Source organism: Sminthopsis crassicaudata, chromosome 5 (genome assembly GCF_048593235.1).
Source record: "Sminthopsis crassicaudata isolate SCR6 chromosome 5, ASM4859323v1, whole genome shotgun sequence".
NCBI lineage: Eukaryota > Metazoa > Chordata > Mammalia > Dasyuromorphia > Dasyuridae > Sminthopsis > Sminthopsis crassicaudata.
Window position 1 is genome coordinate 81,098,018 of NC_133621.1, and position 24,294 is coordinate 81,122,311.

General features: G+C 33.1%; 1 protein-coding gene across 1 annotated transcript in view; it reads left to right on the forward strand.

The window, feature by feature from the left end:
- ESYT2 (extended synaptotagmin 2) overlaps positions 1–24,294 on the forward strand; it is a 96,298-nt gene that overhangs the window by 38,031 nt on the left and 33,973 nt on the right. Inside the window, 5 exon segments of the mRNA XM_074267299.1 lie at positions 3,377–3,418; positions 5,155–5,289; positions 7,934–8,010; positions 8,866–8,938; positions 9,219–9,308. Of these exon segments, the coding sequence (XP_074123400.1) occupies positions 3,377–3,418; positions 5,155–5,289; positions 7,934–8,010; positions 8,866–8,938; positions 9,219–9,308 (417 nt within the window).

Sequence of the window (24,294 nt, forward strand, 5' to 3'; positions counted from 1 at the left end):
TTTTTTTTTTTTTTTTTTTTTTTTTTTTAATTAAATTTTTAAAAACATATGCATTGTGTTCTTCAACATTAGCCTTACAAAACCTTGTGTTCCAATTCCCCCACTATACCTTTCCCTAGATGGCAAGTAGTCCAATATATGTTAAACATGGTAGAAATAAATCCCAAATCCAAAATATGCATACATATTTATACAATTATCGTGCTGCACAAGAAACATCAAATCAAACCAGTTTAAAAAAAAAAAAGAGAAGCAAAATAAAATGCAAGCAAACAATAACAATAATAAAAAGATTAAAAATGCTATGTTGTGAACCACACTCAGTTCCCACCGTCCTCTCTCTGGGTGTAGATGGCTCTCTTTATCATTGAACAATTGGAACTGGTTTGAATCATCTCATTGTTGAAGAGAGCCACATCTATCAGAATTGATCAGGTGATAAAGTTTTTTGAATCTATCTTCATGGAACTGTCAGTAAGTTGGGTAGAAAATTTTGGATCTTTGGTAATTTCAGGTGAATACCTCCTACAGTGAAGTCTTAGATCCTTTCAGGTGTTAAAGAAGGATATCTTAAAGCTGATTTTATCTTTTTTTTCTTATTAAAATTGCTTATGTCCTTTAATTCCTTTACTCTTTTAAAAATTAAAGCTATTAGATGCAAGGTGATATGCTACTCTAGATGCAAAGATTAAAAAAAAAAACTGCAAAGTCCTTGTGCTATAGAAACTTTGATAACCATCTTCATTTTGCTGATGCATGAGTGCCTTCTCATCAGCAGCTTAGTTTCATACTTTCCTTTAAAACTGTACATTGTAGTCCTAAGGGTTATCTTCTTGTAATTGTATTTTTTCCACTCCAAGTCAAACAAGCCCTGAAAGGTATAGTGCCCTGTAAAGTGCCAAGTGTAATAATAGATTTGTTTCAATAATAATGTGGTTCTCAAGACTATATTTACATAGTACACCTCACCTAATGTTTTATACAAAAATAGAAGATTCTAGCTATCATTTAATAAGTACTTAAAATAGATTTAAATTTAGATGATCTTTCTATGATAATAGTATTTGAGGATGTTTGAACTTAGGTCTTTTAGACTGACCATAGGTTTAGTGTTTTTGATGTTGTGTCACCTAGATGCCTATATAAAAAGTTAAACATAAGTTGAATTAGGATAATGAAATGTATTTTATGCTTAGCAAAAAATTATTGATCACTAAGTACATATACAATGTTTTATTATGTTCTCTTAGAAAGATAAACACAGATAAGTCTTTGGGTATGATTTTGTAATCTTCATGATCACATAAAACAAGTAATATTAATCATCCTACCAGAAAGTTTAAATAAAGTAGAGCAGAAATACAAAGGGGATTAAAAAAATTTAATAGCTTTTTATTTTCAAAATACATGCAAAGATAGTTTTCAACATTCACCTTTGCTAAATCTTGTGTTCCAAAATTTTCTCCATCTCTTCTTCATCCCTTTTCCCTAGATAGCAAGTAATTCAATGTAAGTTAAACATGGAGTTCTTCTAAACATATTTCCATATTTATCGTACTGCACAAGAAAAATCAGATCAAAAAGGGAAAGAATGAGAAAGGAAAAAAAAAACAACAAGCAAACAACAATGAAAAAGTTGAAAATAGTATATAGTGATTCACATTCAGTACTCACTATTCTCTTTCTGGATGCAGATGACTCTCTCCATCACAAATCTGTTAGAAGTAGCCTGAATCACCTTATTGTTGAGAAGAGTTAATCATCGCATAGTATTGCTGTTGCTGTGTACAAGATTCTCTTGATTCTACTGAGGGAAATTTTTAAGGAATGGACAGATTTGGGGAGCTGGCTTCTTAGAAAAAATGAGTTGAGCTGAATTTTGAATGTTAGACATAGACAAGAGGAGAGCCTACAATCCCCTCTTAGTTAAATATAGTCTGAATGACTGACCACTTGCTGAGGATACTGTTGTGTTTAGGTTGGATTAAATGGCTCTGAAGTCCTTTCTAGCTCTTAGATTCTTTAATATATAAGGAAACCTGTATGAATATTAATTTTTGTATAAAGAGATAAGTAGACACATTTGACTGGATAAGATTTTTAAAGGTAGAGAAATTTTTTTAAAAATGTAGTTGATGGGACACTGATACATTGTTGGTGGAATTATGAATGTATCCAACCATTCTGGAGAGCAATTTGTAACTATGCTCAAAGAGCCATCAAGCTATGCATACCTTTTGATCCAGCACTGTTACTACTGGGCTTATATCCCAAAGAGATAAAAGGGACCCGTATGTGCAAAAATGTTTGTGGCAGTCCTTTTTGTAGTGACCAGAAACTGGAAAATGGGTAGATGCCCATCAGTTGGAGAATGGCTGAATAAATTGTGGTATGTGAATGTTGTAGAATATTATTGTTCTGTAAGAAATGACCCGCAGGATGATTTCAGAAAGGCCTGAAGAGACTTACATGAACTGATGCTGAGTGAAATGAGCATGTCCAGGAGATCATTATATACTTCAACAACAACCCTATATGATGATCAGTTCTGATGGACGTGGCCCTCTTCAACCATGAGGTGAACCAAATCAGTTCCACTTGTTCAATAATGAAGAGAACCAGTTATACCCAGGGAAAGAACTATGGGAAATGAACATGAACCACAACATAGCATTTCCACTCCTGGTTTTGTCCGTTGGTAATTTTTTTTTTCCTTCTCAGGTTTTTACCTTATCTGATTTTTCTTGTGCATCAAGATAACTGTATAAATATGTACACATATATTGCATTTAACATATACTTTAACATATTTAATATATATTGGTCTATCTGCCATCTAGGTTAGGGGGTGGGGGAAAGGAGGGGAAAAGTTGGAACAGAAGATTTTCCAAGGGTCAATGCTGAAAAATTACCCATGTGTATGTCTTGTAAATAAAAAGTTATAATAATTAGATAGGTTAGTGGTAAGAAAGGCTAGTAGTTTCAAATGAATACCAAGTTGGGATTTGATACAATATACATTAGGAAATTCCTAATGTTTCTTGAGCAGGAAATGGTGTTTCAAGGAAGAACAGATATGTCTCCCATCTATGCTTAAAATAGCTTGATATTTTATGGTGGGAAAACTAAATTTTGATTACTCAATGATCATTCAAAAGCATTAATGTTTTATTAACAAGTTATGCTTGTTTTTGTAAGAAAAGTAGATTTACAATAGACTTAGTTTTGTAGCTATAGAGTGTATAGAAATAATAGGTTCTCTAAAGCAATATTATATAATCAAGTCAAGTATTTATAGACATTGGCAAACCTGAGTCTTTTTTTTCCCTGTTAATGCTCAAATTAATCTCGTGTATCTATATTTTTTTTGTCTTAGGTCCATTTTCCTGACACTGAAAGAGCGGAATGGCTAAATAAGGTAAGACTCAAGTCTTTTTGTCTTCCATAAGAATTAGAAAATGAGATGAAATGCTACTCTTTCCTATTTGGAATTTTAAAGTTTATGGTACTAAAAATTGTGTAGCAGAATCTGTATTTTGGTTTTTTCTTTGTTACGGATAGAACTCAGTTGTGTTGGGTTACTTGTTAGCTGTGAGAAGTGTCCTTTAATTGTGACTATAAAAAAGCCTAAAGGAATGTTACTGGCATATTTTCTGTGACCTCCTGCTTATTTTATTAATGTTTTTATTTTAATATTAATTTTACTAAATGAAACAATAATTTTCATGTATGTGTTTATGTAATATTTGTGGGTGCCCACATACATACACAATAAAACAGAAAAAAATGATCGTACATAAAATTTTAGATTTGTGGTACATGTCAAGTACAGAGTGAAATTCATTTTATCATTTTTAAAGATAATAAAAATATCTATTGTTTTCTTCTTGGGTTTTAAAGAATGTTTTGAGTAATCCTCTTTCATTTTTTGGTGGGGTTAATCCTATCCTTATTCCCACATTTCTATCGTACTTCATTGCATTGGGGAAAAAAATAAGAGTTTTACCCAGTAACTCTTTCTGCATTTGAGTCTATTATCTCTCTGTAAGACAGTAGGTCACATGCAGTGTCAGTATCAATTATCTGGAACTGTGGTGGGTCATTGAATTGATCATAATTCTTTGTAGTTTCAAAATTACTATTTTTACCTTGTTATTTTTAAATAGTTCTTCTAGTTCTTCACAGTGTATAAGTTCATATAATTCTCAGATTTCTTTGAAACTTTACCTTTTATTTTTTACTGTAGAATAGTATACCATTACACTCATATACTATAACTTGTTTAGCCATTCATTCTCTTGTTGATGGGTACACCTGTAGTTTCCATTTCTTTACTAATACAAAAAGTGTATTATATATATTTTTGTGGGTCCATTTTCCCTTTCTTTGATTTCTTTGTGTTATAACCCTCGTATGTGGTATTGCTGGATCAAAGAGCACACACATTTTAGTAATCTTAATGCATTGTTCCAAATTGTTTTTTAGAATGGCTGAACTAGTTCATAGCAAATATTCTGCATTTTGACCTTCTATGATTGATTTTTCGCAGTAATGGCTGTACTAAAACACAGTAATCCCTGGTTTATATGAAGGAATAGTCAAAAAAGGTAAAACAAAAGCATGTCTCAGGCACTATGCCTTTTAGAATATATTAATTTATATCTCCTAAACCTTCTATATCTCTAATAGTTTAGAGTGAAAATTAATATTAAATGATTGCCTTAAGGCATATTAGATGTTCCTTAGTCATAAAAATTAGTTATGTTTGCTTTCTAAGAAAAGAAAGTAGATTAAAATGAAAAAAATTAGCAAAAAAAGACTAACCTTCAGTTAAATTTAATTCAAATATTAAATATTATATGAATGTGAGAGAAAATAAAAACTTAGTTATCTAGAATACTTTCTGCCTAGAACATTCTGGTTTATCATAGTTATACTGAATAGTAAACAGAATCCTTTCATTTTCTACCTCCTTATACTCCCTTCTTTTCCTCAATCATCTGAAGTATAGTAAGTTCTCAGGATATAAAATGTAAAGCAGCACCTAAAACATAAATTTGGTTGCAGGTACAGTGTTCTCGACTTAAACAGGTTGTGTTTTTGTAACTTTTTTTTTTTTTTAATTAATAACAGATTCTTATTTTTCTTTTCTAGACTGTAAAACATATGTGGCCTTTTATTTGCCAGTTTATAGAGAAATTGTTTCGAGAAACAATAGAACCAGCTGTGCGGGGAGCAAATGCTCACCTTAGTACCTTCAGTTTCACAAAGATTGATATGGGTCATCAGGTCAGTGTCTTTAGAATTATTCTTTTCTATCTGATAGGCACATAGAAGAAGTTTCATGTGACATAGTAAAATTTCTATTGAACTACTGAGCAGTGGGGAACATAATTATATAGAACACTTTTAAGGTTTGAAAATTGCTATTTATGCTTTCTTGTTTCTTCATTACAACTATTCTCTGAGTTAAGTACTATAGATATTATTATTCCCATTTTGCATATGAGAAAATTGATATTTGTTTATTCTGTTCTTTACTCTTCTACTTTATCATTTTGTCTTTCCATTTTTACTATATATCCATTAGAGTGAGCTCCTTGCAAAACTGTTTTATGAAGTGTAGAGTAAGCTTGTCTTTAATTGAAAGATGAAAATTTCAGGACAGCTAGGTAGCACAGTGGATAGAGCAACAGCCCTGAAGTCAGGAGGACTTAAGCCCAATTCTGGTCTCAGATACTTAACACTTCCTGGCTGTGTGACCCTGGGCAAGTCACTTAACCCCAATTGCCTCAGCCAAAAAAAAAAAAAAAAAAAAAGATGAAAATTTCCTTTTTAATCATTCCTCTGTCATGTCATAGTTATTTCCCCTTTACTTGCTTACTTTCCCATTTCCTTGATTATACTCTCTTGCTCCCCAGGAATTAACATTTTAGCATTCTACTTTGCTTTTTCTTCTTCCAATTATGTCTTTGTTAAAAAATTTCTCAACCTTCCATACCTTATCTTTTCCACATCACTTGCCACTCTTTTTTTCTTACTTTTGCTATGAGTCTTTTAAAAAAATAGCTTTTGGATAAATTGGAATATGAACAATTAGAAATGCTGGAATCCTGATATAAAAAGAATTAAATTATTGAAAATCAGCTTTATGCAGCATTTATTGGGGGTACTTATATTTTAACAAAACATTTATTAAAAACATATCCCAAGGGATGGTTGTCTCTAATGGAAGTATTTCAAGCAATAACAGTAAGTAGGATGAATAAACTATTATGCAGTATGTTCTCAAAACCAGTTCATGTATACAACCACTTATTCCAGTTGTATATCATGGTGACACAGAGCTATTTTTAAAATATTCTTTCTAAGGATTATTTTGATCCAGCTTTACATAATTTTTAATTAGATGATCTTTTGTTGTATGGAATTTTAGCATTCCTAGCTTGCATATGTGCATGTAAATACTGTATAACACATAGCTATAATTCTCATTGTTTTAATAATAATCAATTGATAATTTTTACAAAATGAAAATTACTTGTATATATTAGCATTTTATTTTTGATCGTTCCATAGAATTGAGGATTATAGGTTCATTGAGCTAGGAGGAAACTTTAAAGCATATATATATGTATCACTTTGTATATGAGAAAATTCTGTTCCCAATAAATTGAAGACAAAGATCAGGCAGCCAGGATTTTCCAGAGGATTTTATCCTGGGTGCAAGGTCTATTGTGTTCTCTTTTCATTCTTTCACAGAGGCTTTAAAACATGTTAAGAAAAACCACACACAATTGTGTGTGGTTAGTATGTTGTTTGGCTACAAACACCCCTTTTTAAAAAACATCTTAAAAGTAAAAGTTGTAGGAAATAGTTGGAAAGAAAATTTAATAATGATAGCAGCAGCAGCAAACATCTATATAGCACTTTGTATATCCCAGCATTTTTTATAATTTTTAAACTTACTTGATTCTCACAACAATCCTGAGAGGTAACTGCTAATTTATTATCCCCATAGATGAGGAAACTGAGGCAGACATTGATCAAGTAATTTGTCTAGGGTCACACAGATAATAAGTATTTGAACTTATATTTGGATTTAGGTCTTCCTAATTGCAATCCAGGCACCCTGACCACTGTGTCACTTTGCTGCCCCTTGATAACTTGCTAATAGTTTGCTACTTTCCTTTAGAGCCTAAATCTGATTCCAATGTGGAAGTGACTCTGCGTTCTTGAGACCATAGTCTTAGTCCACAAGCTCTTACAAGAGACTTGGAGTATAAACTTATGGGTTGGTGTGTGAGTTTGTTTTTGTAATCTGTGACCCATCCTAGCAGAATTCACAGCGGCACTTTGCCCAAAGGTTGGCCATCAGCTGATTCTTTGTGTTTTGCCTGCTAAGATATAACAGTATTGAAATCAGCATCTCTGGCAGAGGGAGTAGCTGCTACATTGATGAACTCATATTTCTTCAAAATTTTGAAATGTTGTCAAGGCATGGAAGAACAGGGATACATTTGCATGGGAGAAAAGAAATTTTAAGATACTGTCAGTGTGTCTTCTGGTTCTCATTTTAAGTAATGGACACATACTAAATTTGTTGATCTTAAAACAGATATTGATTACAGAGTAATTTTCTATAGATCCAGACCAAAAAGAATTGAAGTTAGATGACCCCTTCTGTTCACAAAATGCTAATAATCATTTAAACATGGAGTTCTCTTTTATCATGGTAGTGTTCCTTTATGAAAGGAAAACTACAGAATTTCATGATTATGGAAACCTCCTCCTTCTGCTGTCTATTTTTTAAAAAATCTAGCTTAAATGAGAACATCTGTGAAAGATAGTGGTACAGAGAGGAAAAGCTAAAAATATAATAAAGTAGAATGCGTTGATCTCTGAGAAATTCTGAAATCTTAACTTGTTTCAGCCCCTGAGGATTAATGGTGTTAAAGTATACACAGAAAATGTGGACAAACGACAGATTATTTTGGACCTTCAGATCAGGTAATTATTGTTGTCTTGTCACTCACTTAGGAGTTAGCCTGACCAGAAAAGGGAAGATGCACAGAACCAGCTTCTTACCCAATGGCCAATATAATGCTACCACTCGAACTTCACTTTCCTGGTTTTGTGACCTTGTGGGTTTGGGTTTTTTTTTTCTGTGGGTACAGATCAGAATCCAGCCATGCTTCATCACTTCCTACAGTTCTTGCTTATGGTCTCATATCAGTTTTCCCAGAAGGATTAAATCAACATAGTATAGTGTTTCCTCCCGACCTTAAAAGAAAAAGTATACCATGTAGACTGTCTGTTAGCTTAATGTATGACTGGCTGACATCATACTTTTCCTGAGTGGTATTACTTACACAACTTTTTACAACTATGTTATCATCTGAAATATACTGCAGTCTACTTTTACACACCATGCATCTCTCTGTTCCCTTTTGGATATCTACAACTTTGATTTTCCAGGTCTGTAGTATTCTAAGGTAGTCAATTATGCAGAACCTTTACAAGAGTATTTGGGTTAAAAAGATAGGGTTTTGTTCCACAGAACCACTTGGGATCATTAACAGTGTTATGTAGTTAGTCAGATGTGATCTAGCTTATTCTCTTTCTCATATTCCGATATTGGTCTAATTTGCTGTTCAACTATTGTTACCGATTTTCAACTTTCTGGGTGCTATCTATTTATAAAATGATTGAATCTATATTTTATTTTAACTATTTTATCTATGACCTGATTTCTTTGGGGGTACAGTTTCATTTGAACCCTAGACTTAAGAATATATAATAATCTGGTTACAGTAGATTGTTGTTAATTGCTCTTATTTAAAATTATCTATTTTCCTCTTTTAGTTTTGTGGGAAATTGTGAGATTGATTTGGAGATCAAAAGATACTTCTGTAGAGCTGGAGTGAAAAGTATACAGGTAAAGTTCTTGTTTAAAACTCTAAATGTTCAATTTGTAGTCAATATATATTACATCAAAAATGGAACATATTTTTTACACATGATATAATTTCTTTGAAAGGTTTATTGTTTACAAATTGCAGATGGTAACACAACCTAGTATGTATCATTTTGGAAAAATCTGAAATCATTAGTGTTACTCATTTAGACTAAGTTTTAAAATTATAATACTTTTTTTGTCTTATATGCTTTGTCCTTTAGGCTTGTATAAAGATATATAACTTTTTTCTTTGTTTTAGATTCATGGTACAATGAGAGTTATCTTAGAACCATTGATTGGGGACATGCCTTTAGTTGGAGCTTTGTCCATTTTCTTCCTCAGAAAACCTGTAAGTTCACATTACTATTTTTTAATTTCTTAACTGATAAAAGTAGAGGGGATTAGATGTAGAGAAAAAGTATTCTGTATTTATCCTTCTTTCTTTCCACCCAAAAATTCATACTAGGATCACCTCTATTTCTCTTTCTAAAGAATCTATCCTGGGGGCAGCTAGGTGGCGCAGTGGATAGAGTACCAGCCCTGAAGTCAAGAGGACCTGAGTTCAAATTCGGCCTCAGATACCTAACACTTCCTATCTGTGTGACACTGGGCAAGTCACTTAACCCCAATTGCCTCAGCAAAAAAAAAAAAAGAGAGAGAGAGAGAGAGAGAGAGAGAGAGAGATCATTTTTAAACCCTTGTAAAGTTTGTTATGATAAAATTGTTTAAATAGGGTCAAGATTTCCTACATATTAATAATAAATAAATAGATGTGTGTGCTTATACACATAACTATATATACAGATATATAAATGAAAAATGATTTTGCTTAGAGGGTCATTTTTTTTTTGTATATTAGATATAATTTGCATATATTTATTGTACTCATTTGAATATTCAATCTGGCTCATATAAAAGCTAAACAGCCTGTGATTTTACTTTTATTATTGCTGTAGATAAAGCTTAAAACCTAGCTGGTTTCTCAGGCTATTGTAATAGCTTCCTCACAGGTCTCTATCCAGGATGAATGATTCTATGTCCTCCAGCTTCTAGCATGGCAAGTTAAGGAAGGATCACATAGAGATGGACTTAGAGCTATAAGAGGTTTCACCACCTATATTATTCAACTGCCTCATTTCACAGATGAGAACTGAGACCCAGACAAGTGAAGGAATTTGCTCTAGGCCACCTATAGTAGAACAATAAAAGAGTTGCATTTTGAAGCCAGTTCTTCTTCAAGTTCCAACTCTTTCTGTCAGGTTGCCTTTCCATTGACATGAATTAGCTGCCTACATCCCTGTTATGAGTCTCATAAAAGATGAAGAGATTTTCAAGTTCATCAGTTTCTTTTTGACCACATATCAGTGAGACAATTAAGCAGTCTTGTGGATGTGTAGGAAAGGAGCTCCTCAAGTTTTAATGTTGCCAGGTTATTATACCTGCTTCCTTCTGCTTGGGCTCAGCTTTCCATTGTTGACAGATAGATGATTCTTGGCCAGTACCTGCAACTGCAGCCGTGGCTTCATGGCATACAGTTTGTCAGAATGGAAAAGTGGCCTTGAATGAGAAAGGAAGCCTACAGAGGACTATCAAATTTCTAAGCTTTGAACTGATCCAAGAGTTGCTGTAGGGTGGAGTGAGGGAAGACAGGAGGGAGAACAAGAGAGGGTGATTCATCTTTTGGGCTCCTTAGCTAGGAAAAGTTTAACTTACCATAGTTTTGGCAATTACAAATTTCCACACTTTTACTGTTTCTTTTTTTTTTTTTTTTTAAGCTTATAATGGTGTCATAATCTTTGTGTGGCAAAAACTTATACACATTTTAAAAAATAACAGGCTTAAAAAATGAGGTCTGAGTTAATCAAGTCTATGACCTTAAATAAATATATTAATAAATTTATTACCATAGAGCTGACTTCCTTAGTAAATCTAGGTATTTTATTTTATGCATTTAAAAATATTTCAATAAAGGGTTCAGATTTTATCAGACTGCCAAAGGAGTGCATTTACACACACAAAAAAGGTAAAAAATTCCAGGTTAGATAACCCACAACACAACAATGTGACTGTAACACTATATACTGAATTATTTGAATGGATAAATAAGGCCACTTTTGGCTTTTAGCTCAATTGTTACATAATCATATTATGTAATTTCTCTGTTTTAATATTTAACAGAAGAAATGATCTCACTTTCGCAGTGTGGTCTCTATAGTCAAATCATTACGTTAATGCTTCACACAGCCATTTATTGGCTATATTTCCAAATGGAAGCAAAGAATTTATTTTTACCCACTAAGAAATTTATCTTAATTTTTTAAAAATACACCATTGTATTGATAATTTAATAATTTTGTTTTGAGGGTCAGGAATATTTAAAAGCTAGATATCTTTTATCTTTATATCTAAACTTACACAATAATTTTTCTATTAAAGGAAGTCCATAATTAGTTTCAAAACTATTAAAGTGCTTCATGAGTACAAACTGTATTCATTACATATTCTAAATAGTTCTTAGATTAACAAAAGTTCAATAAGTTATCCAGTACTTTAAGTTTATGCTTTACTTTTTGGTCTGAAATTTAATGCAACTTAACTGATAAGCATAATTTAGTGCTTTGCTCTCTACTTTTTACTCAAAAATTCATATTATTCTTATTTCATTTAAATCTGCCATATAAATATTTTTATCTGAAAAAAGTATTTATATATTATTATGAAGACCTCGCAAAAAAAAAAAAACTAAACTAAAAACTAAAATGGTTATTTTTAAAAAGCTGAAGCCAAAGATTTAGGAATCATTAAATTAGACAGTTAAGCCATATATGGGCAATAAACATTTATCCAGCAGATGCTACAGACTGAAGGGAATTTTTGTCAGTTACTTTAAGCTGGAAAATATGAGAATGTTGCTGGTTGCCAAGTAATTCTTCCTCAATAAAAAATACAAACTTTAAAGCTTCTTTTTTCAGAAAGTTGGTGCTAGTATTAGTGTTTAATCTCTGCAAACTTTGAGCTTTTCAACATTTTTCCCCAAAACCTTTTTTTTATTACCGCTTCCTTCCTTTCTCTAGTCCCTAGCATTGCCTCTGTCCAAAGCTGTCTTAAGTCCATCACCTCTCTGTCAGGAAGTTTGGGTAGGATATTCCTCTGGAATCTGATCAGAATTATCATGTCTTTCAAGGTTATTTGCCTTTACAGTGATATAGTTATAGTATAAGTTGTTCTCCGTCATAGTTCAGTCTGCATCATGATTTCTAACAAAACAGTACTTTTCCATTACTTTAATATATCATCGTCTGGTCAGCCATTCCCCAACTTATTGGCATCCTAGTTCTTTGTACCAAAAGAGCAGCTATTAATATTTTCATAAATATAAGTCTTTTTATTTAATTCTTTTGGGGTATAGATATAGTAGTAGTATTATGCCAAATGATATGCTCAAATGTAGTGTTCTGTAAACTTTTGGTTTTAAAAAGCAAAAGAAAATCTTTAGCTAGATTATTGATTTTCTGAATCTCATTAATAAGAATAAATTAAAGGATAATTTATAACATTTATTATAGTTGTATTATCTTTTTTTGTTGTTGTTGAGGCAATTGGGGTTAAGTGACTTGCTCAGGGTCACATAGCTAGGAAGTTTTAAATGTCTGAGGTCTAATTTGAACTCAGGTCCTTCTGACTTCAGGGCTAATGGTCTATCCACTGTGCCATTTAGCTATCCCGCATTGTCTCATGTTAAAGGCCTAGAGATAGAATTGATTCTGGCATGATTGAGAGACTGATCCTCTTTGATAGAAGATTAGCTCTGTTGGCAGTATTGTTATTGGATAGTAATAATACTGGATTCCGCTCACATGGCTGATAAATCTCAGGGATATTCTCATGGCATTTCCTTAGTCTATCTTTTTCAACTATTGATAATATGGAGCCCCAACATGGTCTCCATTCTAGTCATAAACTGTGAAGGTCATTTGTACTCAAACCCATCTTAGTTTATGATTCATATAGATCCACAATTTTCTTGAAGAACAATGGAGATAACTCACGGCCAAATAAACAAACTGTTGTTTATTGTTATTGTATTACTGAAAGTAGATTATGTGGTATGTAATTAAGATATGAGGGGTAACACATGGCTATATAAAATGAGATTATTTTTTAATTATTAGGCAAGACATGTGATAACACTTTTTGATGGCAACTCATGAAACGGAAAAAAGCCCATGTAATAATATTTGTGATAAAAACTATTCCAGAGATATACCTGCCTACCCGAACACTTTTGGCAGCATCTATTTAATAATACATTTTCAGCATGGCTCTGGGGATATTTGGAAAGAAACAAAAAGCATTAGTGTAAGAATTTGTATAGCCCGCACTTCAGATCATACATATGTGCAAGAGTTAAAAACAAAGAATATAATCAAGTGCTGTGTAGGTGGGCCAGACTATAGTCAAAGAAAGGGGAGATCAGTGTGGGCTGGAGTAGTAGTAGGCTAAAAAAGCAGAGTGATATGTGAGCCAGGGGAGAAACAGGCAGCATTTTGACATTTAAAGGGAAGATACACCCAGCTGAGAGAACAGGCTATGCAAAAGGCATCCATCAAGGTAAGAATAGTGGAGGGACATGATAAAATCTGTTTTAGGGAAAAGCTCAGGAAAGGCAACTAAAATTAGGATGCCTATTCCCAGGACAAAGAACAAGCCTCAGAGCAACTGAAGCCAATGCAACAGCATGAGTAAGACTTCTATTTCAGGAAGCTGTAGAGCCAGTGAGACTTGCATTTCTGAAAACCATGAACTCATTCCACAAAAACTGTTATGCTTCGCTTGGAAAAGCCACATCTTATGAGGCAAAATGTTGGGTTTGTCACTGCAAACAATTCCAGAGTTGTAATGAAACAAGCTGGAATCTAGACTATGGAGTATTCCACTGAGATTTTCTCTTTTATACTCTACCATCATGTTTATCTGATTAATTACATGCTTCCAAAAATCTGAATGAAGTTCTTTGATGACTGACAATTCCTTAAAGGTACTTTCTTAATTATCATATACTTTAAAATGTGTCACACTGTGATTCCCATAATTAAAGATATTAAATTCAGTCATCTTGAAACTACAAAGTTTTCCAAATAGCAATAAAGACATACTATATAACATTATGCTAGATTGTGCAGACAGCTGACTCAGGAATAACTTAGATATCTATAATAAATATTTTTCTTTGTGTTAAATGTTTCTCACTTTTTGACATATTTCTTAATGCTAGCTCTGTCCAGTTCCTACTTTTTTTTTTTTTTTTTTTTTTTTTTTGAAGAAAATGCTCAAGGTACAGAGATGTGAGACTGGTATAATCTAAAGGTCTTTGGCCTCTCTGAACCACTTTCCCTTATGTTTTTCCTCATCTCCAACTTTGCAATGAAGTCACCAACTATCAGAATCTATGCTGATTGGTGTGTCTTATCAAGATCTTCATTCCCATGCATGAAGTAATGGAACCAAAATCCTGCCATTCAAATCTTGTCCTCATGCTGTAACCCATGAGCAAGTCATTTCCCCTCTGTTAGCATCACTTTTCTTGGAAATCATAGGATCATATTCTTAGAATTGGAAAGAGCCTTAATGATCTTTTAGTCCAATTCTCTCATTTTACAGGTCAGAAAATGGGTTGCCCAGAGGTTACAACATGCCTAAGGTATACCAATTGATAAACCTAAGGTTTACCAATGATATGGTAAAGCCAGGATTTGAAACTTGGTTTTCTGATTTCCCCAGTTGCCCTGAACTATATTACCCCTTCCTATCTAAAAAATTGAAATAATACTTTCATTATTAATGTTACATTGCTCTGGAAACACGAGTTGTCAACAGATGAATACAAGAGTATTCTTAAAAGTATAATTACTAAGACTTAAAGAAAATTCTTAACCTATTTTTAAGTTTTTTCTTTATATTCATATTTTTAGGGTTTGAGTAATAATTAATATTCTAAAAAAGAGGGAATATAGTTTAATGTAGAGAATCTTGTGTTTAGGAATAGGAGACTAGGACTCAAATATGGCTTTGTAACATTTACTTCTAGATGTAACCTTTAGGTTAATTTATATAATTTTTAAAATGTTTTCTTGCGTGTTAAATAATATATGTAATATTTAATGCCAATAAGGTTATGGCATTATTGTTGAGGAGCATGCTTCACAAACCTTAACTGCAAATTCAGTCTGTAATTTTGTCATTTGAGTAAACCTTCAATTGATATAAATCTCAGCTCTTTTAAACTGCCTTTGATTATTGTTGAGACTGAACAATTCATCTCTTAACAGCTCTCCTAGTGATGAACCCCTTTGAACCAACTTAGGCTGGTACTTAGACTAGTAGCATATATTTTCAAGATTTCTTAAAATATTTCTAGCTTGTTGTAGATAGAACATATCAGAATTATATTTCACAGTTGTAGCCTTTGGGAACTTAGCATCACCTGTTTGCCACAGTAAGATATTGGTATAGGGTTTCAATGGAGCTATACAACTTTAAAGTTTTATTGAGATATGAATTACTGTTATTAGTCAGGCTTTAGCCATTCAACAAGGATTTGCATAACCACCGTTATCATAATCATATCTTATTCTCAATTTGCTGGCTTTTTATCTATAAAATTCTTTAACTATTTTACATATTTGATGATAACAGTCAATTTGTCTTTCATACTATAGTTCTCCTTTTAACTACTGAACTAGTATTTAGAAAACAGTCTTCATTTGTAGCCTCCATTTAATCACCACTCCTTACTCACTTGAAATGAGGTTTGATGTAGTGAAAATTTTTACAATAATCATTAGGTATTCAAAGAGAAGTGGGCTCCCTTTGGAGGTAGTGAGTTCTCTCTTGAAAGTTTTGAAACGATACAGTATGATCACTTGTGAAATGTTCTTAGATTTTGTGATTATTCTCCCATATTCCCATGGTAAGAAAGTCATTTATTTTTCTAAGGACTAATGAGACCTTTTCTTTACCCATCATTCTCTACAATGGATCATATTAATTTTTTTCACTATCAAATACACAGTATTCTTTTGAGGTACTAACCTGTGTCATTTTTCTCTTCATATCCCTGACTTCTAGCATGTTATCTTTTGTGTAATAGGAACTTAATTATATTTTACTTAATAGATGAGTCTTCTATGAGGCAGCTCATAGAAGTGTTTTTGTTAAAATTTTAGGGGATAAGGAAGTGAGAATTCATTGTGGTGAAGTGACATGTATCAGATCCCACAATAAATAGGAGAACAAGTCTTTTTAGTCTATTCCCACTGTGTCCTGCCACGAACTAGGCTTTTTTTTTTTTTTTTTTTTTAAACATACAATAATTGCTTGTGATAGGGTCATACATTGCCCCAACAGATTTTTGAACTTAATTCCTTTACATTCGTTTTATAAAAGATAACTGGTAAATCAAAATGTGAAGTGTTGTATTTGATTTTATAATTTTTATTTCTCTATTTAGTAGGACTATGACTGCCATCCCTTTTCTTTTATGATTTCTTTGAATAAAATCAAATGAATGGAGAAAAAATATTTATTAAGCCCTTATAATATGCCAAACATTATACTATGCACTTGGATTACAAATACAAAAGCAAAGACAGCCTCTGCATTTACAGACCAAATATTCTTTTTTAAATTAAAAAACATTTTTTATTAAATTTTTTTTGTTTACAAAACATATGCATGGGTAATTTTTCAACACTGATCCCTGCAAAACTTTCTGTTCCTAACTTTTCCCACCTTCCCTTTACCTCCTCCCCTAATTGGCAGCTAGTCCAATACATGTTAAATATGTTAAAATATATGTTAAATCTAATATATGTATACATATTTATACAGTTATCTTGCTGCACAAGAAAAATTGGATCTTGAAGGAAAACAAAATGTAAACAAACATCAACAAAAAGCATAAAAATGCTATTTTGTGGTTCACATTCAGTTCTTACAGTCCTCTCTCTGGGTGTGGATGGCTCTCTTCATCACTGAACAGTTGGAACTGGTTTGAATCATCTCATTGTTGAAGAGAGCTATGTCCATTAGAATTGATCATCATATAATCTTGTTGCCATCTATAATGATGTCCTGGTTCTCCTCATCTCATTTAGCATCAGTTCATGTGAGTCTCTCCAGGCCTCTCTGAAATCATCCTGCTGGTCGTGGTTTTTTTTGTTTGTTTGTTTGTTTGTTTTTGTTTTTGTTTTTTTTTTTTTTTTTTTTTTTTTTTTTTGTTTGTTTGTTTGTTTTTTTGTTTGTTTTTTGGCTGAGGCAATTGGGCTTAAGTGATTTGCCCAGGGTCACACAGCTAGGAAGTGTTAAGTGTCTGAGGCCAGATTTGAACTCAGATCCTCCTGACTTCAGGGCTGCTGCTCTATCTACTGCACCACCTAGCTGCTGCCCCCATGCTGGTCCTTTCTTACAGAACAATAATATTTCATAACATTTGTGTGCCGCAATTTGTTCAGCCATTCTCCAATTGATGGGCATCCATTCTGTTTTCAATTTCTAGCCACTATAAAAAGGGCTGCCACAAACATTTGGGTCCCTTTCTCTCCTTTAAGATCTCTTTGGGATTTAAACCCAGTAGAAACATTGCTAGATCTAAGGATATGTATGCACAGTTTGATAGCTTTTTGAGCATAGCTCCAAATTGTTCCCCAGAATGGTTGGATCTGTTCACAGTTCCACCAACAATATATCAGTGTCCAGTTTTCCCATATCCCCTCCAACATTCTTCATTATTTTTTCCTGTCATCTTACACCATTCTGACAGGTGTGTAGTGTTATCTCGCTGTTGTCTAAATTTGAGTTTCCCTGATCTATAGTGATTTAGAGTACCTTTTCATATGACCTGAAATAGTTTCAATTTCTTCATCTGAAGATTGTCTGTTCATATCATTTAACCATTTATCAATTGGAGAATGGCTTGAATTCTTATAAATTTGAGTCGATTCTCTATGTATTTTAGAAATGAGCACTTTATCCATACTTTTGAAATGTAAAAATGTTTTCCCTAAAAGTTTATTGCTTCCCTTCTAATTTTGTCTGCTTTAGTTTTGTTTGTACAAAAACTTTTTAACTTAATATAATCAAAATTATCTATTTTGTGATATACTCTATTTATTCTTTGGCCACAAATTCCTTCGTCCTCCACAGATCTGAGAGGTAATTATTGTTCTGTGAGCCTAATCTATTCCACTGATTAATTTCTCTGTTTCTTAGCCAGCATCAAATAGTTTTGATGACCATTGCTTTATAATATAATTTTAGATTTGGTACAGCTAAGCCACCTTCATTTCCTTTTATTTTATTTTTTTTTTTTCATTAATTCCTTTGAAATTCTTGACCTTTTGTTCTTCCAGATGAATTTTGTTATTTTTTTTCTAGGTCAGTAAAATAGTTTTTTGGGAGTTTGATTGGTATAGCACTAAATAGATTAGTTTAGGTAGTATAGGTAGTATTGTCATCTTTATTATAGTCGCTCGACCTATCCAAGAGCACTTGATGCTTTTCCAATTGTTTAGATCTGACTTTATTTGTGTGTTTTGTAGTTTTGCTTATATAGTTCCTGATGTTCACTTGGCAGTTAGATTCCCAAATATTTTATACTATCAACAGTTATTTTAAATGGAATTTCTCTTTGTATCTCTTGTTGTTGGATTTTGTTAGTGATGTATAAAAATGTTGATAATTTATGTGGATTTATTTTGTATCCCGTAACTTTGCTAAAGTTGTGGATTATTTCTAATAGTTTTTTAGTTGACTCACGGGGGTTTTCTAAGTATATCATCATATCCTCTGCAAAGAGTGATGATTTGGTTTTCTCATTACCTACTCTAATTCCTTTAATCTCTTTTTTTCCTTTTCTTATTACCAAAGCTAGCATTTCTAATACAATATTGAATAGCAATGGTGATAATGGGCAATCTTGTTTCATCCCTGATCTTATTGGGAATGGATCCAGTTTATCACCATTATATATGATGCTTGCTGATGGTTTTAAATAGATGCTAGGGATTATTTTAAGGAAAGTCCATTTATTCCTATACTCTCTAGTGTTTTTAATAGTAATAGATGTTGGATCTTATCAAATGCTTTTTCTGCATCTATTGAGATGATCATATGTTTTTTGTTAATTTGGTTATTGATATAGTCAATTATGCTAATAGTTTTTCTAATATTGAACCGGCCCTGCATTCCTGCTATAAATCCTGCTTAGTCATGATGTATTATCCTGGAGATGATTTTCTGTAATCTCTTTGCTAATATTTTATTTAAGATTTTTGCAACAATATTCATTAGGGAGCTTGTCTATAATTTGGTAGGAGTCCTTCATTCCCTATTTTTTTCAAATAATTTATATAGGGGCAGCTAGGTGGCACAGTGGATAGAGCACCAGCCTTGAATTCAGGAGGACCCGAGTTCAAATGTGCTCTCAGATACTTAACACTTCCTAGCTGTGTGACCCTGGGCAAGTCACTTAACCCCAGCCTCAGGGAAAAAAAAAACAAAACAAATAGTTTTTATAATATTAGAATTAATTGTTCTTTAAATGTTTAGTAGAATTTACATGTAAATCCATCTGGTCCTGGGAATTTTTTCTTTAGGAGTTAATTAATAACTTCTATTTCTTTTTCTAAAATGGGACTATTTAAGTAATATTTCTTCTTCTGTTAATCTAGGCAATCTGTATTTTTGTAGGTATTCTTCCATTTCACTTAGTTTGTCAAATTTATTGGCATAAAGTTGGGCAAAGTAACTCCTAATTATTGCTCTAATTTCTTCTTTGGTGGAAAGTTCTCCCTTTTCATTTTTGAGACTAACAATTTGATTTTCCTCTTTCCTTTTGCTAATCAAATTAACTAAAGGTTTATCTATTTTGTTGATTTTTTCATAAAACCAGCACTTAGTTTTATTTATTAATTCAATACCTTTTTTTAAACTTTCACTTTTATTATTCTCTCCTTTTATTTTTAGAATTTCAAGTTTGGTATTGAGGGTTTTTAATCTTTTCTTCTAGCTTTTTTAGTTGCAAGCCCAATTCATTGATCTTTTCTTTCCTGTTTTATGCATGTAAGCCTCTAAAGATATAAAGTTTCCCCTTATTACCTCTTTGGCTACATCCCACAAATTTTGGTACGTTGTCTCATTATTTCATTCTCCTAGATGAAATTATTGTGTCTATGATTTGCTGTTTCACCCATTCATTCTTTAGGATGAGATTATTTAGTTTCCAATTACTTGGCCTTATATTGCGTATGATTTTTATTGCATCATGGTCTGAAAAAATGCATTTACTATTTCTGTCTCTTTCTGCATTTGGTTTTGAGGTTTTATGCCCTAACACATGGACAATTTTTGTTTAAGTTTCCATGAACCACTGAGAAAAAAGTAAACTCCTTTCTGTCTCCATTTAATTTTCTCCAAAGATCTATCATACCTAACTTTTCTAACATTCTGTTTACCTCCTTAACTTATTTATTTTCTGGTTTGTTATAGCTAGTTCTGAGAGAGCAAGGTTGAGATTCCCCACTGGTATGGTTTTGATGTCTATTTTTTCTTGTATTTCTCTTAACTTCTCCTATAGGAATTTCTATGCTATACCACTTGGTGCATATGTGTTTCGTATTGATATTGCTTTATTATCTATGGTAATCTTTAGTAAGATATAGTCTCCTTCCTTATCTCTTTTCATTAGATCTAACTTTGCTTTTACTTGATCTGAGATCAGGATTGCAGACCCTGCTTTTTTTTCTTCACCTGAAGCATAATATATTTTTCTCTAGTCCTTTACCTTCACTCTATATGTATCTCACTATGCTTTAAATGTGTTTCTTTTAAACAACTTATTGTAGGATTCTGGCTTTTAATCCAGTCTGCTATCTGCTTCCATTTTATGGGGGAGTTCATCCCATTCACATTCACAGTTAAAATAATTAATTCTGTATTTCCTGCCATCTTATTTACCTTAAATTATGCTTTTCTCTTTCCTATCTCTTTTCCTTCCTCCCCAGTATTTTGCTTTTGATGACCACTTCCCTCAGTCCTCCCTCTTTAGAGCCCATCCTCCCTTTTTAAACCTTTCCCCTAATTCTTCTGTTTTCTATGAGTCTTTCCTTTTCTTTTCCCCCTCTCCCTCCCTATAACATGAGACAAGGTTTTTTTTTTTTTGTGACACCAAATATGCCTGATTATTCTCTCTTGGAGCCAAATCTAATGAGAGTAAGATTCAATCAATGCTCATTTCTCTCCTTTCTTTCCTTTAATTATAAAAGATTTTTTTTGCCTCTTCACGAGATGTAATTTCCCTTATTTTACCTACTTTTCCCTCATCTTCCAGTATGATTCCCTTTCTACCCCTATTTCTTTTTTATATTATAATAAAATCAAGTTTTACCTACATTCTCTAAGTATACCTATAACAGAAATATGGTTCTTAAGAGTTCTTTCCTTTTTACTTCTTTATGCAAGTCTCTTGACTTCTGTCTTTTGAGAATAAATTTTTTGTTCAGTTCTGGTCTTTTCATTAGAAATAGGTGAAATTCACCTATGAATGTCCATCTTCTTCCCTGAAAGATAATGCTCATTTTATCTGGATAGCTTATTCTTGGCTGTAATCCCAGTTCCTTTGCTTTTTTGGAATATCAGATTTTAAGCCCTTTGATCCTTTAAGGTAGAAGCTGCTAGCTCCTGGGTAATCCTAATTGTGGCTCTTTGGTGTATAAATTGTTTCTTTCTGGCCGCATGCAATATCTTTTCCTTGGCACAATAGTTCTGAAATTAGCCATAATATTCCTTGGGGATTTAATTTTGGGGACTCTTTCAGGTGATCAGTGGATTCTTTCCATGGCTATTTTGCTTTCTGATTTTAAGATATCAAGGCAGTTTTCTTTTATGATTTCCTGTAAGATGTCTAGATTCTTTTTTTCATCATGACTTTCAGGAAGCTCAATAATCCTTAGATTGTCTCTCCTAGATCTGGTTTCCAGGTCAGTTGTTTTTCCTAGGAGATATTTCATATTTTCTTCTATTTTTTCTTTCTTTTTTTTTGTTTGTTTTTGACTGATTCTTGAAGTCTTATTGAGTCATTCACTTCTTCAGTTACCTTTTTTTAGCTCCTTTTGCAATTGGCCAATTAAGATTTTTTTTCATTTCAATTTTTTCTATTCCTTCTTGCAATGATCTCATTTCATTTCCCTGTTTTTCTTCTAACTCTCTAAGAGCCTTTGTGCAATCTTTGAAGAAATGGGGACCAGCTCATGTCTCTCTGGGGCTTCTTCTGGAGTTGCTTTGCCTTTAGCAACCTCAGGATTTGAGATCTGTTTTCTCTCTCCATAAAAGCTGCCTTGGTGAGAGTTATTTTTTGTTTATCCTTTTTTTAAAATAAGGCTTCGTATCTCTTCAATGCAAAGGCGAGATAGCTGCTTTAATTTGCCCTGGGGCAGTTCTGGTGATTGATTTCCAGTGCTGGCATTGTTCTGGGGCTCAGTGGTTTACAATTTGTCTTTTACAAAAAGCAAATCTGCCAAACCATCTGCTTGCAATCAGGATAGAGTGGTCTAACAGGCTCACAGAAGATTTCCAGGTGCATGGAAGCTACTATGATCTGACTCCCTGCCCCAGCTCTTTGCCCTGGCCTCCCTATGCTGCCGTCTAGGTTCAGCTGACTGTCCCCCTGCCTGATTGAAACAGACCTGTTCTGAAGTTCTTCCAAGGGTATCTTCTTCTAGAAATGTATTATACTCCAAGGATTTGTGGATTCTTTGACTTCTGAACCCACTTAGAGGCTTGATCTTCTGTTAGTTTCAGAGAAGGTTAGAGGAGGTTACAGGAGTCATATCTGCTCTCTGCCATTTTAGCTGTAAGTCCAAATATTCTAATAGAGGGAGACAATAGATATGGAAGAAGTGTGCCCTGTTCTGGTTTGGAAATCTTTCACACTGTGAGTAATGTTAAGAGAATTAGTTAAGAGAAATACCCTTTCCAGGAACAGTGACAGAACTGTTTAATTATGAATCTAAAAGTGGGAGGAGGAGGAAGAATTGCCCAGGGCACAGAATGAAGCCAAATTGTAGGCAGACCTCGATGTTAGGGGTTATGTGAACTCTCTAGGAATCAGGACAGCAGGATTCCTCAATGAGAGGTCCTGAGTTGAGAGTGAAGTCTTCTGAGACATAGTATCTAGTCAAGGTGGCCTGTGAGAAGATAGAAGTAAATAGAAGTTTGTACAACTAGAAGTATTATGTTAATATATTAGAAAGTGATTTAAGAAAACCATCTGGAATCTATTTAGAAAGAAGAAAAGGTATCAAGAACTTGAAGTATGTAGTGTAGTACTGAGTCAGATCTATTAAACTTCCATCAAATGAATAATTTTAAGTCTAAAAATAATGATTTTATCTTGAAAATATTAGAAATAAACATTTTATTACTGAATTATACTAGCAATTTAATAAACTTCACTATGCTTTTGAATCAGAATAGTTTCTCCTTGGGTTTCCTAGATTTCTATGCTTGCCTCCATCTCTTCCACATTTAGGCCCTCTAAATCTTGGAGGTTCAGCGAACTTGCTCTTTACAGTGTTTCAGGACCGAGTACTGGGCACCTCAGAGCTTCTGGGTCTTGGCTTTTCTGGTCTGAGTTCCTTGGCACAATTTTAGTTTGACACTGCCCATTGGCATACTCCAGGATTTCTAAAGTATCTGACTACTTTGGAATGATATTAGGAGGCTCTTGCTGTCTTCTAACATGGATTCTTGTAGACAATGTTTGTACCTTGCCCATTTTTGGAACTTATAGGGAAGATGTTCTGTGCTGTGCCAGCTTTGCTGACAAGGCCCTTTCCCTATTGTCTTTCAGCTTCTGATTGACCTCTTGTGAATTTTCTTTTTTGGTTTGTTATTGGATTTCTTGTTATTCAGTCTAGTGTAAATTTCATGGTTTTGATGTTATAGATTTGTGATAGCTGGAAATATGCACCCTGCCCCCCTCTTTTTCAGGCAGCTATCTTACTCAATTCCTACTCAAATCTTATTCAAGTCCTGCAAAATATTTGATCAGCAGTTTTTTGAGGTTAGGTATTGCAAATGTTATCCTTATTTTATTAGAGGGGAGTAGTTGTGAAGTAATTTTCTGGTTATGTCTGACTCTCTTTGACTTCAATTGGAGCTTTTTTGGCCATGGTTTGTTATTTCCTTCTCAGCATTTTACAGATAAGGGACTGAGGCAAACAGGAGTAAGTGACTTTCTCAGGATGATGTAGCTAGTATGTGTTTGAGGCCAGAGT